Here is an 18,928-nt window from a genome sequence, read left to right on the forward strand (position 1 = left end):
TCTTCAGCATAGCTTGAGCAAACAGCTCCAAGTTAAGCAAGCAAAAGGATAAAATCTAGAAACGCTTCTGTTGGCATTGTTAAATCTTTAAAAACAAATTTTAATCGCAACTGACATTGATAGACCCACACATACCTGCTGGGAACTCACTTGTGATGGATTCCAAGGTAGTGAAGAGAAGACCACAGGTTAGTGTAGTGTCTGCCACTTTTCCTTGAGTCGGTGTGTAAAACACAGCTTGAGCCTGATACATTGTGGTGGCTAACAGCTCAACCAATGAACACACCTGTGCCTTAATACCAGCACCTAAAGACAGAACACTAATTAACTTCTGCAAGGTTCAAAATGTGACATAGCTTCTCAATCCTTGAAAGTACCATTGAAAGAAAAAAACTAATTCTTGATCATTACCATCAACCTCACTCCTTGGTCACAATAATACAGTTTTTCTTCTAATTTATTCAAAGGCTAGATTCAAACACTTGCTCCTTTTTCTACAGAAACAAGACCAAAACTGGTGCTCACCATGCTGGGGTTGGTTAAGTAACTGCTGAATTGACGATTTTCTAGCTAGAAGAAAATCAGCAAGAGCTTGGCGTGGTGAACTGTCTTCCAGGAGCATTATGGAACAGAGGGCCTCTGCAATCGCTTGGTCTGATACTGCACGGCCCTTCAGAAGTGTTTTACTCTCCTGCAAAATGGATACTCTAAATAAAATGAAATAAACAGATTGACTTAGAAACTGTATTCTTCCCATGCTAGAACAAAATGAAGCTTTCACTTCTCAGATAATTACTTTGACACAATAGCCCTCACCAAAACACAGATATTTCATTCTTTAGGACTTACAGCAAGGCCAAGAGTAAGTTATTCCCACAAAGGGGAGGAGCTGAATGGAGCACCAATGAAATACAGTACATGTAAAAACTTAAGACAGTGCTCATTTCTGATCATGTCATAGAAAGGGCAGGAATATTTTCCCTTTGCATCCAATAACTACAAACTATTTCAAATCCCAGGTGTGTCATTTACAAACTACAGCTCTCCGAGGAACTGAATTCATCTTTTTTTACTCAACAGAGCTGGTGTTGCTGCAGAATTGGTAAGCTTACTAAATTATCACACTGAAAGGTGAGAATATACTTTATGTCTAGTCCTGTTGAGTGGGTCATGCTCGTTGGGGGGGATGGCAAAGAATTTTTTTTAAAACAGATACCAAGTGGATTGTGTAGCCTGAATTAACCTCATTAAGCATCCCACTATGAATGTGTGGTTGATTGAAAGACAACCCCACCAACTATTTCACCACAGCTTTGGAAGAATTTCAGGTGTGGCAGTGGGAATGGGGATCAATATGCCTGTGGTTATCCCAAGTGCCCTGTAACCTGATAAATTTTAATAGAGAGAAGGATCATAAATTCTCTCTGCAATCTATTACATGATCTAGCATTTGGAAACAGATAGTTATGTCTGTTGGCAGCACAATTTCTGCACAGGTTGAATATTTACATTATAGCTATATATGCAGCCTTTAGGCTGTCTTGTCATCTTTTCCGTTCATAAAGGCTCTGACAGTCCTGACACCAGCTGTCTGAAGACCAGTTAGTGAACCGACCCATACTCATTATCAGCTAAGATCTACTTCTACAGGAACATGGTTCATAATCCAAACATGGGTTCGTAATTTTTTTTGTAATTAGGATTTGTAATTAGCACCTTCCAGGTCTGTTGGACCTAGTGACTCCCCAAAGAAAGGAAAGCTTTCTTGACAATTGTTTACCATCCATAGCTGCTAATGTTTTTGTTTTTACCTATCGCTAAAATCCCAGCAACAAATTTGATCATCTAAACCGAGGTGTATAATCCTGATCAGTATTGGCCAACAGGGAAACATAAAGAAATAAATCTGCAAAGCTGTACACTTTTGTGTAAAATGTTAAGCTAGTTCATTCTCTAATCAGAAGTAAAACCTTCTTAGATCCAAGATGAGCTAATGTTCCCAATCCCCTGAAAGCATTCAACAGATCAGACATACATCCTTGCAGTCTTTTTTCAGTATCTTGAAAAGGTTACCAAGCTTGATGTTTAGCTGTAATACAGAGCAAAAAGGAACCTGCTACCTCTGGCTGGCACCCCACCGATCATTTAAAACAACCAATCCAAGAATTAATGCGAGTTCAAATCCCACCACAGCAGCTGGGAATTTAAATTTAATTAATTCAATAAATCTTGATTTTTTTTAAAAAGCTAGTATCAGTAATGGTGACCATCAATTGGTAACTGTCATAAAAACCCATCTGGTTCACTAATGTCCTTTAGGGGAAGGAAATCTGCTGTCCTTACCTGGCCTATATGTGACTCCAGACCCACAACAATGTGGTTGACTCTTAACTGCCCTCTGAAATGGCCTAGCATGCCACTCAGTTGTATTCGGTTCAGCACCACATTCCCGAGGGCAATTAGGGATGGGCAATAAATGCTGGCATTGCCGGCGACATCCGCATCCCATGAATGAATAAAATAAAATCTAATACTGCAAAGTACTACATCCTCTCAAACAAGTTAGGTTGGCCCTGTCTCAGTCCTGGTTTACTTTTTTGTACGTTCTCAAGAACTATCAAGGTTAATTTCAAAGCAGCCACACTTTGTTGCCATTTCACCCAATATATAAAAGTTAACAATCTGTCTTAAAACTATGATGATCTTCAAAGAGAGGCAATTTCACAGGTATAGAGTCAAAACTAGAAACCGCGTGTGAAAGGCGATTTTAAAACATTGTGGTGCGGCTACTCAAGCATCCAAAATTGGCAATAAAATAATGCATAATGTGCCAGTAGTATTTGACTGCTGGATGAAGTGAGAGTAAAAGTTATTTTTACTCATGACTAACTAACCTGAAATGACCTGCTGCTGCTACTTGTCGAACAAGGATGGGAAAGCGTGCCAGGACAGGACTGTAATGGGAACCCGAGGAGTCCAACTGGAGGATACTATGAATGTGACAGCACAGCAGATACATCTGAGTAGCATGGAGATACTGAGATGATTCTAAGGCACTCCAAATCTTCTCTGGCATATTCAAAAGGAGTTTGATCTGTGCTGCCATACTGTAGAATTTCTCCTGGGACTGTTGCTGCTGAGCCTGAAGCAAAAATATAAAATTACTGTCTACATTGTACTCACATGTCAGTAACACAGTTTAAAGATCAAGTTTTCCAGGATCACAATAATAGCTGGTCTTTTACTTTTACAGATGCTGACTGACCTGCTGTGTATCACACGCATTTGCTGTTTTAACTGATTTGTCCCATAGTCAGAACATCTGAAATTGCTTTTTATCCGACCAGAATTGCCTCGTGGCCCAAGACTCCATCTCTGACTCCCCTCATAACCTCAGTAATAAGCCGTCCCTCTGCAACATTGTTCATAGACATGGCGTCAGCTTCCATATGCCAGCATTGTGTTATCTGCTTCCTTGATTATAATCGCTCAAACATTGCCTTCTGTTGCCTAGGCCCTAAGTATTGGAATTCTCTGCCTAAACCTCTCCGCCTCTCTTTCCTCCTTCAAGATGCTCCTTGAAACCTACCTCTTTGACCAAGCTTTTGGTCACCTGCTCTAATTTCTCCTTATGTGGCTCAGTGTCAATTTTTTTTATCTCATAATACTCCCGTGCACCTTGGGATGTTTCACTACATTAAAGGTGCGATATAAATACACGCTGTTGTCCCAAATCAAGTCATCGATGGTTCAGAATTTCTTCAATTTAATACTGAAAAACTGCTCAGCTCCTGTCTTAAAATATGCATCTTAGCCACCAAATCTCTGGGTTTAAGACTGAACCGAATGGTATGCAACATCGATGACCTATTTCATGACCGAGCTTCAAACCACGTACAATGGCAGTGCAAGATGGCTCCCAGGCTGACAGTTGCCCACTAGGTTCCTCTCCTTTGCAATCTGATCCATTGCCATGCTTAGTCCTGAACTGCCCCCCCCCCGCCACCCCACCCCACACACAGCTGCTGAATTTCCGACTTCATATCCTCTATCACGAAGACTACCTATCACCCACTTCTACCCCAAACTCATCCCATCTATTTCAGAAATCCTCATACATGTCTCCATTATGTCCAGACTCAACTGTTCCAAAGCTTTCTTAGACAGTTTACCATTCTGAAACCTCAACATAAACTTCAACTCATCCAAAACTCTGCTGCCCAGACCCTATCCTACATCCTCCAACACATCAAATTTAAAATTCTCATCCTCGTGTTTAAATTCCTCCATGGCCTCACCCCTCCCCATCTTTAACTTCTTCCAGCCTTACAGCACCCCTTCATGAAATCTAAATTCCTTTGATGGCAGCTTCTTGAGCAACCCCCTCCCCTTCACCCAACTATTGGTGGCCATGCCTTCAGCCGCCTAAACAACACTCAAGTTCTCTTCCTAAACCCCTCCACCTCTTTGCCAAAGCATTTAATCACAGGTCCTAACATTTCCTTATTTAGTGCAACATCCATTTTTTAATTACACCTCTTGGATTTTTCTACACTTAAAAAGTGCTGCATAAATGCATCTTCATGTACTATCAGAAAGGCTGTCTATTTCCACTTCAAACATCATCTGCTTCTGCCCATACCACCTCCTCAAATCCACATCAATGCCATTGTCATCTCTAGGATCCACTTTGCCAATCCTTTGAGGATCATGCCACATACATTCGAACTAAAATAAAACACTGCTGTCTGCATCCAAACCCACACTAAGTCCCACGTATCTATCACCCATCTCACCTTCAGCATTCTTGATCCTGGAATTCGCTCCCTAAACACCACTCCCATTGTCCGACTTTCAAAAGCCTCCTCAAAACCACTTTCTTTGGCCACACATTAGGTCACTTCCCCTGACTATTATTAATGCTGGGGACTGGTTTCTTGTTCAGTTAAGTACGGGATGTTTACTATTGTATAAAAAGGTGCCATATTAATGCAAATTGTAAACGCTGGATGAGATAGGTCTTTGCTATCATAATAAAACATTGAAAACATGCTAACTGAAAATCGCTAAAAATGTAAACAAAAAACTGAAATTACCCTATACTGCCAATTATAAACTTAGTATTGCTTTAGAAACCAGTCGCAATTCCACCTGAAAGAATTCATACAGAAGAGACCACTGGGACGGAGAGAGCCAAAACTCAATAGAAAAATAAACTACAATAATGTATAGCACAGAGCTACTAGAGCAGCGTTTTCCTCCTTTAGCGCCTTGGGCAGGCTATAAACGCCGGTTGCTGTGGGGCCACAGGCAGGTGGTGGGTCAGACACACACACCTGGTTGCGCTTGGCGGTGACGGTCGCCGCTTTGCCGGCGGCGGACGGCTTGATGCGGGTGCAGTAGTCGTACATCTCCTGCACCGAGTTGACCACTTTCTCGGAGCACAGCCTCATCTCGGTGATGGTGTCGGCCGCCTCGATCAGGTCGCGGTAGCGCTCGCCCACCATCTGGCGCAGCTCCTCCTTCTTCTGCTCGATGTCGCCGCGGACCCGGCGTTCCACCTGCCGGATCTCCTCCGTGCTGTAGCGCTCGAACAAGGACACGGTGTCCTGGATGTCGCCGACGCGGAGGCTGCTGGCGGAGACGGCCATGGTTCCCCCGGGGCGGGGAAAAGGGTCGCCCGCTCCACTCCGCCCGCCTCTGACACAATGCCACCGCCCGACCAAGGGCCTCAAACAACCGTCCGCCTCACCAACCTCCCGATTTGGGAATTGAAAAACGCCTGTTTTTTTTCTTCCTTTCTTCACCCGTAACTCTCTGTCTCTATTAGAAAGACGTGGCCCTTGAAGGAAGATGGGGGATTGGACATAGTACGCATGCGCGGTGCTGAACCGGCCCGTCCGACGCACGCGCAGAGTTGAACCGGCCCGGCCGACGCACGCGCAGAGTTGAGCCGGACCGGCCGGCGCATGCGCGGGGTTGAACCGACCCGGCCGACGCATGCGTGAGTTGAACCGGCCCTGCCTGATGCATGCGCGAATCCTCTTCCCTCCCTGCGCTTCGCTCTGGCGAAGGTGGGCGGGGCAGCTGCTCGAGCGGAAGTTCACAGGTGAGCAGAGCGGCGTGACAGCTCTCCGCCCTCGGCTGTAATGCGGGAGTGAAGCACTGGAGGTGGCGGCGGTGACACTAGCACCGCGCGGTCGGTAAGTGTGATCAGCTCTTTCATCTGCTTCCCGTGATTCCGGTGACGGTAGGGAGGCGGAGAATGGCAGTCACCGACACCACCCCCCCGCCCGCCGTTACCAGGGCGATGGGATGGCCGCGGTGCGCGTGCCCCCAGGGCCGGGAAGCCGTCTGATTGCTGTGCGCTGCAAATGTGTGGCAGCAGCAGGAAGCTCGGCTGCAAAATAATATCCGTTGTCTCGCTGACCCTGTACCACTGCTGCAGAGAGGCCGTGTTAATTTGTTTAAAAAGAGTACGCGGTGGCCTATAAAAGCAGGGGGAAATGTGATTGTATTGCTGCATATTAATACATCCTGCGAAGCGATGTCACCTGTTACAATATTTCATCGTTTTGGACCCAATCTTGACTGCTTGAAACAAACTTTTCTGTTTTTTTTCCCCATACGTTGCAGTCTTTATGCAGCCATATCCTTCCCTTTTGCATGTAGTGAGAGAGTGCAATAATCAGTTATTAAATCTGTGATGTTTTCCATTGGAAATGATCACAGGTATCCGCTACGACTAGAATAGGACCGATTTTTTTGTAGGAGCAAGTTGTAAGCTTTGGGATTGTTTTTTTCACATTAAAACATTTTTCGTGTTGTAATTCTGGCATGATCAATGCCACAGGTTTACATGTACTGTGTCAATTTCTCTATATTGAAGCATAATTATAGGTATAAAAGTAGCGTGTGTCGTGACAGAATCACTAGTGGCTATTTGATAGGCTGCAGTGTTTTTTGGTTTTGGAATGTGGGTGACACTGGCAAGGTTCCATGTCTTGCCAGTCTCTCGTGCTCTGTGGAGGCGGTGGTGGGCCTTCTTAACCTGGTAACTACCAAGTTAACTTGCTGCCAGCAACCTGTGGTTTATACTGTCTGCCTGGAATGAATCTCAGTCACTTGTTCTTTCTCTCTTTCCCCCAGTCCACAAGCCAGGGGAGATGAGCGTCCACTTTGGAGCACAAGCAGAAACATTGCTGCACTTGAAACAAAAATTAATTTCTTTAAGTTTATTAAGTGCTCTAAATGTCCAACCGGCCCCCAACTTTTTAATTTAGCTTGATGCCCCACTGGATTTCTAGTCCTTGCGATATCAAGCCTGAGTTTTAGATGGCCTTGAGGGGGTCACATTACTGCTTAAGTTGGATCAGGACCTGAATCTGAAGTTACTTCTGCATCACAGCAAAGTGGAAACTGCTTCACGGCATTGCAGAAGCAGCCATATAATTGCACTTGGGGCACATTTTATGGCACTACTGTAAAGTATTGCAACTTAAAACATTGACGCATCTATGAGGAAGCTGGAAATGTAATGTTTCTCAATAAAGCATGTGGGTACATTGACATTTTTTTGACTATGAAATGAGTAGGGTTCGCCTTCCCTATCCAACCATTCTGACCTTCCTCCACCCAACCTGGGGCAGCTTCAACTGTTGTTTAACAGTGGATTGAGTAACTCATTATAGCAAGTGCGCAGTTATTTATGATTGGAATTATTAACAGTAATTTGAAAATTATTTCACTGTACATTTGTGATACCATAGTAAACAATTCATTTAGTGTATAGTTTTGAAATTACGTTGGTTTTCCACTCAAAATTCTAGTAACTTGGAACATCCAATTCATTGGTGGTAATAAATCTTGCATAAGAATGATTTAGGTAGTGATTGATATGAAATGCTTGAGCTAAATTATACCAAAGTTAATTGCTTCATTAGTTTTATTCCGATGTATTGCAGATTATTTGGAGTGCTATTTCTCCGATGAACTCTCTTGTATGATGTACTGATCACAAAGATGTGCTGGTGAGGATGCAGCTTTATGCATCTGAGCTAATTGTTTAACAGAAAACCAAACTAAAGTTTCTGTGAAATTGGCTGGTGGCCTACAGGAACTAGTTGTTCAATCGTTGCCCAGCAGTGACTTCAAAGTAAGAAATTGGATCTGTTTGCCAAGACTTCACCACCCTTTGACTGCAGTTCATGTATAGTGATGAAATCTACTGACAGCATTGGTCAAAAGGCAATTCACATTCAGTTTGTAGGAGGGAGTTAAACCAAGATTTAGAAATGATTGTAATCCAATAGTGCTTAAATAACTGATTTCCAAGCCAAGGTACTTGAATGGAGCTCATGGGGGGAGATAGGAGAGAGAGGAATGGGGAGACTGATCTATCTGCTATTGTGGAGTGGCAACAGTGGGAAGTGAAGGAGAACTGTAGAGGTTTTTTTTTATTTGTGATGACTTATTGGTATTATCCTCACGGAAATGCGAGGCTGAGAATTTAACAGTCGTACCCCACCTGGAATAGTTTGAGACCGCCGATAACACCCATATTACGCATGTCTGCAGAGTCAGACTCCAATTAACACACTACTGGCTTATTTATTTCTTGTGGAGATCGGGGAGAGATGAGAGCCATTTACTGCTAATGGGCACATTTGTCGGATGAGAAAAAATGAATGAATGGAGACAAGTGTTTTTCCTATTTCATTAACTTAATCCTACATTCCAACAGTGACTACACTCCAAAAGTATTTCATTGACTGTAAAGTGCTTTGAGACATCCGGTAGTTGTGAAAGGTGCTATATAAATCCAAGTATTTCTTCTTTCTTTCTTAATTACACTCAGTAGTTGGGCAAATGGGACATAGTGAAAGTTGCAGAAAGTTAGAGAGAGGCAGAGGCAGAGGCTGGAGAGATATGGAGAGACCATAAGCAAACTAGATGATAGGAATTAGAGTGATGGAAGTTGAAGGATTAGAAAGTATTGCAAAAACTGCAGATGGTGCCAACCAATCAAGCGGTCTAAGAATGAGCATTTAAAGCAAAAACCTATTTGCAGGGAGGAGGGCTTCTCTACTCCGTTCCAAGCATGAGGAATGGTTGCTGTTGGGGTTTTGTGGGTCTTTGCTGTAAAAGTTTATTCTCTGACTCACTGACAGCTTTAAAATAATGAATCATAAGTGAAGTCCTTTGGGATGTTTGAGAAGCTTGATGAGATGCTATATATACAAAGAATTTATTCTTCACCATGTAACAAACACCATGGGAGATCTGTCGTTCACTTCATTTATCTGTACATAAACAGTGGAGCGCGTTTATCTCCACAATCGATAAACACCACTGAAATCAATCACATGGTCAGAAATTTCTAACATTTAATTGGGAAATGAATGAATTGCTGTGAAAAATTGGTATTCTCTAGTTTAAGAATTTCATCCCCTTCGTGCCTACAGTGTATTTGCATGTTCTCTTCTGTACAATTTTTAAAGTGTACTTTTTTGGGTGGAGGAGAGGGTAGAAGCAGCAAATGGTGGCAATGAATAGGAGGTCGATAAGCATCTAAAAGATAAAGAATGATTAATATTTTGGGTATGGCTCAGTATGTGGTAATGATCATTATGTCATAATCTGCTCATGGGTCACTCTGTAGAGCCACAAATTACACTGAAATTACACTTGTTTCAGTATTTTAATGGCGGGGGGGGCATATTGGAAATAAAAGGGTTAGTGCGCCTCTCAAAATAGCAGAGAGGAACTTGTGTTGGAATATTATACAGTCACATTGCTCACAGTGACATCCAGGCTGTAGTTTCAGTAATGCTCTTTTCCCCAAGGTGCTTGATGGCCAATAATATATCAGCCAAACAACTGTAACATCATTGAAAGCTTTTTGGTTCAAGTATGAATTTTCAATTGATTTATTTGAAAAGGAACCAGTGGGTGTTTGGATTTTCAGAAGGCATTCGATAAGGGGTTCTTAAACAAAATTAGGGCTCATGGGATTGGGGGTAATAAACTAGCATGGATTGAGGATTGGTTAACGGACAGAAAACACAGTAGCAATAATCGGGTCATTTTTAGGTTGGGCAGACTGTAACTAGTGGGGTACCTCAAGGATCAGTGCTTGGGCCTCAGCTAGTCACAATCTATATCAATGATTTGGATGAGGGGAGCAAATGTAATATATCCAAGTTTGCTGCTGATACAAAGCGAGGTGGGAATGTAAGTTGTGAGAAGGATGCAAAGAGAGTTCAAGGGGATATAGACAGGCTAAGTGAGTGGGCAAGAACATGGCAAATGGAATATAATATGGAGAAAGGTGAAGTTATCCACTTTGGTAGGAAAAATAGAAAAGCAGAGTATTTTTTAAATGGTGAGAAATTGGGAAATGTTGGTGTTCAGCAGGACCTGGGGGTCCTTGTACACGAATCACTGAAAGTTAACATGCAGGTACAGCAAGCAATTAAGAAAGCAAATATTGGCCTTTATTACAACAGGATTTGAGTGTAAGAGTAAAGATGTCTTACTGCAATTATTTAGGGCCCTGGTGTGACCACATCTGGAGTATTGTGTCCAGTTTTGGTCTCCTTACCTAAGGAAGGATGTATTTGCCATGGAGGGAGTGCAACAAAGATTCACCAGACTGATTCCTGGGATGGGGGGGGATTGTCCTATGAGGAGAGATTGAGTAGACTATATTCTCTCGCGTTTAGAAGAATGAGAGGTGATCTGATTGAAACATACAAAATTCTTAGAGCTTGACAGGGTAGATGCAGAGAGGATATTTCCCCCTGGCTGGGGAGTTTAGAACCAGGGGTCACAGTCTCAGAACCAGGGGTTGACCCTTTAGGACTGAGATGAGGAGAAATTTCTTCACTCAGAGGGTGGTGAATCTATGGAATTCTCTACCCCAGAGGGCTGTGGATGCTCAGTCGTTGAGTATATTCAAGGCAGAGATCGATAGATTTTTGAATATTAAGGGAATCAAGGAATATGAGGAAAGTGGAGTTGAGGTAGAAGATTCGCCATGATTTATTGAATGGTGCCACAGACTCGAGGGGCCGAATGGCCTATTCCTGCTGCTAATCCTTACGTTCTTTGCTTGCCTGTATTGTGCATCCATAATACAAGCAGAATGATGACAGCCCATCAGTGCGAGGTGAAATTAGCCTATCATTTCCTGTTACCGGGCGTTGTATAATTGAACAGGAAACAACCAGTGAGTATATCATTAGCTGTTTTACTCTGAATAAACATATTTTAGTAAATATGTGCCACTACAGTTCTTAATATTCATTTTAAATAAAAATGTTGAATGTAAATTACATAGAATATTGGTGCTTCAGGAGCTCAAACCATTCGAATGCAAGTTTGCTTCTATGAACCTCCCAAAGTAAGTTCCTGATCATAGTTGCAGCATTGGAAGAAGCATAGAGCTCACAACTAAAGCATTTATTTGAAAAAAATCTAATGTAAATATAAAGCAAGATTCAGTCGCTGGAGCTGAAACCCTGCTGGACTGCTGAATAATGAGCTCTTTTATTAGTTGCTATTGGGTGAATGCGACGTTAGAGAAATCTGTGTCGTATTTGTAGACAGCTGTAGTCTGCCAAGGTGGGTTTTTTTCGAAGTTGATACCCTCTGGCAAACAGCCACATGTGGTCATATCTGAAGTTAGCCTGTTTAGATCTCAAGGCAGTGCTTGTCTATGTTGTGTGTGCCTCTGATTCTAAAGCACCTTTTCAGTTTAGAAACTGGTGTTTTGAGTATATCAGAAACACATTACAATTATTCTTAAATACTGCTGCTCATACATGAAACTATCGGATGCCAAGACTAATAGATGCAGCTTGTGTCATGATGCTTATCTATTATAGCCCTGTTGCTGAAATAACTATATACAGTAAAATAATGTAACTTTTCCTTTTATTGTGAGTTTGTTTGAAAACAATTTTGCTCTAATAAATATGGGGGAGATGAATAATTGGTTAAGTTTTCCCAGATCTCTAATCCTTAAAGTCATTTTGACTTTTCTACTTAAACTTGTTTGTTACACATAGAACTAAAATCTGGTAAGATCAGCTCCTAAAAGTATGGAAACGATGTCGGCTCAAACGCCAAAGCTTTTGCTGTGTGCCTGGTCTAAAACCTTTATGATTGCAAGATAAAATCAATCACTGCAATGTGTATTTTTCTTAAATTCTCCAATAATTGAATATATTATTTTACACTGAAGTAGTTGAACATACTTCAGTGCTGTCTTCATTGTAATTACTGGTTAGTGAGCAGATATAAATTACTGCATCATGTTCAACAGAATTTTTTTCCACGATCTACACACATAATGGGCAAACTTAGTATACTTGGATCTGTTTTCCTAAAATCAGTGCATCAAGCTATCACAGGATTACAGAGAATACATTATGAAATGGTAATAAATATAGCAAATGTTATCTGAATTGAAATTGCAATGTTCAAAAATAGTCACCAGTTTGCAGTGTTGGGATCAAAGTTAGTCACCAAGGCAATTTTGTTTGGCAATTCTGATTTTGGGACAGCAGCCCAATACTAGCGTCCTTTTGCAATTTTTCTCCCTTGCTCTCTGCATTTTCCATTCTTGCCCAGTTCTCCATCAGACCCCAGGCAAATGCGGAAAGTGCATGTTCAGCAGTTCAAAAAAAAAAGTCCATGAAAATGTGGATCGATTTTGTTGTCTGAACATGATAAGTCAGCACTTTAATATTTCCCAAAACTTGAAGAAGGAATTATTGCTGGTACTCCACCCCAGTGGATTTGTGAAGCAGCAGTTGGATTCGTTGGGTTGGTTCTATTCATCATTCAATTGACAGTAGCATTCTTTATATCTGGTGGATCGCTTAAATAATTGGGCCTTGAGTCATGCTCATAAGAACATAAGAAATAGGAGCAGGAGTAGGCCATACGGCCTCTCGAGCCTGCTCCGCCATTCAATACGATCATGGTCCACCTCCCTGCCTGCTCCCCATAACCCCTTATTCCCTTATCGTTGAAGAAACTGTCTATTTCTATCTTAAATCTATTCAATGTCCCAGCTTCCACAGCTCTCTGAGGCAGTGAGTTTCACAAATCCACAACCCTCAGAGAAAAAATTTCTCCTCATCTCAGTTTGAAACGGGCGTCCCCTTATTCTAAGGTTTTGCCCTCTAGTTCTAGTCGCCCCATCAGTGGAAACATCCTCTCTGCATCCACCTTGTCGAGCCCCCTCATTATCTTTGTTTCAATAAGATCACCTCTCATTCTTCTGAATTCCAATGAGTAGAGGCCCAACCTACTCAACCTTTCCTCATAAGTCAACCCCCTCATCTCCGGAATCAACCTTGTGAACCTTCTCTGAACTGCCTCCAAAGCAAGTATATCCTTTCATAAATATGGAAACCAAAACTGCACGCAGTATTCCAGGTGTGACCTCACCAATACCATGTACAACTGTAGCAAGAATTACCTGCTTTTATACTCCATCCCTTTGTGATAAAGGCCAAGATACCATTGGCCTTCCTGATCATTTGCTGTACCTGCATACTAACCTTTTGTGTTTCTTGCACAAGTACCCCCACGTCCCGCTGTACTGCAGCACTTTGCAATCTTTCTCCATTTAAATAATAACCTGCTCTTTGACTTTTTCTGTCGAAGTGCATGACCTCACACTTGCCAACATTATACTCCATCTGCCAGATTTTTGCCCACTCACTTAGCCTGTCTATGTCCTTTTGCAGATTTTTTGTGTCCTCCTCACACATTGCTTTTCTTCCCATCTTTGTATCGTCAGCAAACTTGGCTACATTACACTTGGTCCCTTCTTCCATTTAATATAGATTTTAAATAGTTGGAGTCCCAGCACTGATCCCTGCGGCACACCACTAGTTGCTGATGGATTTGTTTCTGGGCAGAAATGAAGATAAACCACTGAAGATCAATACAGTTCCATTGGGCCAAGGTGGCTGCAGGCACGGCCACCAACAGTGAGGCAAAGGGTTGGGTGCTATGTTCCCTCTTTGTTTTGGTGTGCGGGCACTTTAACTGGCTGCATGGCCCATTCACATCGTAATACACGCATGATTTTTCCCATGTAAAAGCTGGTGAACAGCTTGCACTGGTCCTCCAGACCGCTGCATGGGCATGCAGCTTAACGGGAATATTGCTTGGGTGGATGCACGGTAGGCTAGATTCCAAGGAAGTCTGGCAGTGCGGGGCTAGGGTGGTTGTAGCACTGCAGGAGGTTATAGCGACGGGAGGAACAAGGCCCTGAAGGAATTTAAACACCAGGATGAGAATTTTAAGTTTGAGGCATTGGGATCAGAAGTCAATGTATTAGTGGTATGGAAAATCAATGATGATATATGTTTCATTTCCTCCGATAAATGAAAATGGGTCCACAGAAGACCTTAAAGATTTCTGAGAAGCTGGGGGAAAAAAGCAAAACCAACCATAGTATTGAATTAATTTCATGAATGTTTCAAAAGAAACAAGTGGACTTCCTGAGCTAATCAAGGATATCTTGAAGAGTAATCTTTTTCTATACAAAACTCCCATCAGCTCTCACTGTAAAGCAATGTTTTCTGTTCTGCTGGGATAGGTGTAATCAATTTGAATCCAAATATTATTTTTTTTAAACTGAAATTTAACTTCTAAAGACTTTTTTTTCGAGCTGATCGTGTCAAGTTTGATTGGTTAGTTCTGCAAGTAAGTTTGCAGACTACAAGTAAAGAGTAAACATAGTTTCTGTTGCAGCAAAATGTCAGAAGCAAATAAAACCATTGCATTGACTTCACCCAAGTGTGAGAAAAGGTAATGACTTATCGTGTGATCATTTGGAAGAGAATGTCTTTATCAAAGAATTCTGTCTGCACTTTAAAAGAACAGAAATATATCTTCGGTTCGTTGGTAAAACTACATTAAGATGCGCTTATAAACACTAGAAGAATCAAATAGCATGGCAGAACTGGAGGCTATTGTGACAGTGGGAAACTACGCCCTACATTTATAAATGTGTGGGAACATTGAAACATGGATAACCCCAGAGGATAGAAGCTGTTTTAATATTCAGGGCTGGAGAGTGTTCAGAAAGGACAGAAAAGGTGGCGACCATATATATATCAGGAATAACTGGAAGGTAAATGAAGTTGATCCAGTGGGAGGGAGTAAACCACAGAAATGACTATCTAGTTAGCTTGAATTTCTTCACATTAGAGATTTTGATCAGGTCAACACAAAAAGGAGAACAGTTGGCTATGAAGGGATAAGAAGGATGTACAAGAACAGGATAGTTATTTGTAATGGGAAAACTTTATTCAACACAGTATAAATTAGGAAACACAAGTGGGTTAGAGTCAGAGTTGGTATATGTACTGCCTGATTGCACATCTTGACCTGCTATTTCAAAATGACCTAGATAACGTACAAAAAGTAGAAATCATAGCACCCCAGGATTGTGACCATGGAGAGATCAAGTTTGACATAATCTGGACTTGGTTATACTGAAGACCAGGAGCCAGATTTATCATTTTTAAAGTGGTTAAATTCAAATAGGTGAGTGAATAATTAAGACAAATGGATTGAAAGAGGATGTTTGTCAACATTTCAGTAGAAAGCAAATGGGATGCCTTTAAGGATGCCTTGGAAGTATAGTGAACAGTGAGGAGGATAGTGATAGACTTCAAGAAGACATAGACAGGCTGGTGAAATGGGCGGACACATGGTGGATGAAATTTAATGCAGAGAAGTGCGAAATGATACATTTTGGTAGGAAGAGGATAGGCAATATAAACTAAAGGGTACAATCCTAAAGGGGGTGCATGAACATAGAGCCCTGGAGATATATGTGCACAATTTGCTGAAGATGGCTGGGCAGGTTGAGAAAGCGGTTAAAACATATGGGATACTTGGGCTTCATAAATAGAGGCATAGAGTACAAAAGCAAGGAAGTTATGATGAACCTTTATAAAACATTGGTTTGGCCTCAACTGGAGTATTGTGTCCAATTCTGGGCACCGCACTTTAAGAAGGATGTGAAGGCCTTAGAGAGGGTGGAGAAAAGATTTACAAGAACGATTCCAAGAATGAGGGACTTCAGTTATGTGGATAGACTAGAGAAGCTGGGGTTGTTCTCCTTAGAGCAGAGAAGGTTACAAGGAGATTTGATAGAGGTGTTCAAAATCATGAGTGGTCTAGAATAGAGAGAAACTGTTCCCATTGGCGGAAGGGTCGAGAACACAGATTCAAGGTGATTGGCAAAAGAACCAAAGGCGACATGAACAACTTTTTTCGGCCGCAAGTGGTTAGGATCTGGAATGCACTGCCTAAAAGGGTAGTGGAGGCAGACTTAATCATGGCTTTCAAAAGGGAATTGGATAAGTACCTGAAAGAAAAAAAATTGCAGGGCTACAGGGAAAGGGCGGGGGAGTGGGACTAGCTGAAGTGCTCTTGCAGAGTGCTGGCACTGGCTTGATAGGCCGAATGGCCTCCTTCTGTGCTGTAACCATTTTATGATTCTAAGGAAATAATGCTTCACATGCAGCACAAGTACATCCTTAAGATCAACAAGCTCAGACTAATTGAGCATGACCCTAAATGGATAACAAACAATCAAAAGTGAAATAGTGAAAAAGTGACATTTATAAATTCTTCAGTGAGAAATGAGAAGGTGCTCACTGATGAATATAGGATTATATTGAAACGAGTTAAAAGGGTCATCAGAGGAACTAAGTGACACTGACAAAAGACACAGCTGTAGAGACAAAACAGAACAGTAAATAATCGATCAGTACAGGGTATCACAGTAGCAGGAGGACTAACTGAGCAGAAGTGAAAGTACTAAAAGATGCAAATATACTTGAAACTGATGGAGCACCAGATAGTAAATATTCTGAATGACTACTTCCTACTTCCTCAAAGTATTCGCAAGGGAATATATGAATAATATGCTCTGCCCAGAAAGACTGTCACGGTACAATTCAAGACTTTGATGTAAATGAGATGAAAGTCCGAGACAACCTAGGTTTAAAACAACAAAATCCTCAGTGTTAGATGATATTTAACCCAGATTGTTGAGACTAGCAAGGAGATTTGCATGGTGCTGACAATCGTAATGATGGAGTCAGTGGACACTGGGGAAGTACCAGTAGATTGCACTCAGGCTAACGTGATGCCCAGAATTTAAAAAAAATGACAACAGACACAGGCAACTGTACACCCATTAGTCTTCTATTCCATGCAAAATAATTGAATCATTTAGTGGGAGTAAATTTGAGTGTTGTCTGGAGTAAATTTGAGGATTATCTGTTCAACAACCTAGTAAACAGCAGTCCCAATCTCCTTGATTTCCTTTGAGAAAGTAACAACCCAAGTTGACTAGTAAATCATATAACATTGCATAATAAGACTTCCAAAAGGTATTTCATAATGAATAATCTTTCATTTGTATCTTTAATTTAAAGCTTAGGGATTTAGGGCAAAAGCTAGTTATGTATAAGAAACTGTTTGAAAGGCAGAAAACAATGGTTGTTGGTCAGTTCGGTAATGTCAAGGTGGGGTGGGAGGTGAGTACTGTGTGCGTGCCCCAGAGCTCAGTGTTGCTACCACTACTATTTCTAGTTTACACCATGACATGGATTAGATTCTAAAATTCAATGCAAATTGGTTGAATTTGCACATGATACCAAGAGCAACAGTGGAATCGAAGGAGACAGCCATAAACTGCAGAATGAGGTAAACAAAATGTGAGTGATGTAAACAGTAGCAGATTAAATTTAATGCATTCGATATTACACATAGGAAGGAAAAAATAGCAACATCCATACTTCGTAAAGGGTGTTGGAATAGCTATGGATGGAGTTGAAAGAGACCTAGGGCTAGACTTTTGGCGAACCCAATTATAGCCCATTTATCGCCGGCCCAACTTTTGACACTGCTGAATGAGCTGCATCGCCCAGCCTACTTTAAAAATATATGAAGTCATCCTCGTGCAAGGCCGAGAATAGTGCTCATAATGGAAACTTGCAACCGATTATGGCCCAGATTATCGCCGAACGCTACTTTTGGCATTTCACCCAAATAATCGCTGGCCCAAAAATTAGACTGAAGGAAAGCTGCAATAACCGGCACAACTCAGTACTATGGGGAGAATCTGTAGTAAAAGGCTGTCAGGAGAATCAATTTGTGAGTGATTTTAAGGGCCTTTTTGACTCTTGCCAATCATCTAATCACTTTGTATTTGTTGAGGACAAATTAAGGGCATTTATAGCGATTTATAGTGATGAGAAGGCGGGGAGCGTCTGTAATTTGTCAACCAGTATTGATCATCAATCACATGCTGCAGAATAGAGATGGGAGAATAAAATGAGAAAAGTTACATTGCTGCAATGCCAGGGTTAATATTAATCATGGATTTTCCCCCTCTCTGGTCCACAGTACAAGTAGAAGCAGAGCTAGGGTATGTCTTCCCATGAGGAAGGAAATGGAATTCACCTCAGTTGGCTGATGGATTTTATTTTCTAAAGCAACAGGGGCTAGAATAAATGAAAGGTTCTATAATGTTATTGATGGGGACCAAGTCCCCGTTCTCTGTCAACCCCCTTGGGAAAAGTTCTTTGCCTGAAAAAAATGCGCATGCGCAGAACGGCCATTGCTGTGGACGCGAGCCTTGCACAACTGAATACATCGCTATGGCCCATTTCACATCACTAAGGCTATCGCCCAAATTAAAAATGCAAAATTAGCGGTTTTTAAAATGGGAGATATTCCAGCGATCCTGAAAAATAAAAAAAAAGCACTAAGGCTAGAAATATTACCCATTTTTGGGCGATAGCGATCATAGTGGAAAGTCTAGCCTCTAGGAGTCTTCATAGACTCAGCTCACCAGCCAATATAGAGTAGCAATTGT

At 41.6% G+C, this 18,928-nt stretch overlaps 2 protein-coding genes across 4 annotated transcripts in view; one reads left to right on the top strand and one right to left on the bottom strand.

The window, feature by feature from the left end:
• cog1 (component of oligomeric golgi complex 1) overlaps window positions 1-5,891 on the bottom strand; it is a 42,053-nt gene extending 36,162 nt beyond the window's left edge. For both annotated transcript variants that reach the window (XM_070857762.1, XM_070857763.1), the window contains exons 1-4: window positions 5,337-5,891; window positions 2,895-3,142; window positions 526-707; window positions 136-306 (exon numbers count right to left, since the gene is read on the bottom strand). In XM_070857762.1, coding sequence (XP_070713863.1) covers window positions 136-306; window positions 526-707; window positions 2,895-3,142; window positions 5,337-5,651 — 916 coding nt within the window. In that variant the 5' untranslated portion in view covers window positions 5,652-5,891. The remainder of the gene's footprint in view (window positions 1-135; window positions 307-525; window positions 708-2,894; window positions 3,143-5,336) is intronic.
• Window positions 5,892-6,004: 113 nt separating this feature from the next.
• cant1a (calcium activated nucleotidase 1a) overlaps window positions 6,005-18,928 on the top strand; it is a 28,314-nt gene continuing 15,390 nt past the window's right edge. Inside the window, exon 1 of one of the 2 annotated variants that reach the window (XM_070857765.1) lies at window positions 6,005-6,109. In XM_070857765.1, coding sequence (XP_070713866.1) covers window positions 6,028-6,109 — 82 coding nt within the window. In that variant the 5' untranslated portion in view covers window positions 6,005-6,027. Of the gene's footprint in view, window positions 6,204-18,928 lie in introns of both variants that reach the window. The other variant, XM_070857766.1, reaches the window with a different exon arrangement.

Source organism: Pristiophorus japonicus, chromosome 16 (assembly GCF_044704955.1).
Source record: "Pristiophorus japonicus isolate sPriJap1 chromosome 16, sPriJap1.hap1, whole genome shotgun sequence".
Classification (NCBI taxonomy): Eukaryota; Metazoa; Chordata; class Chondrichthyes; family Pristiophoridae; genus Pristiophorus; species Pristiophorus japonicus.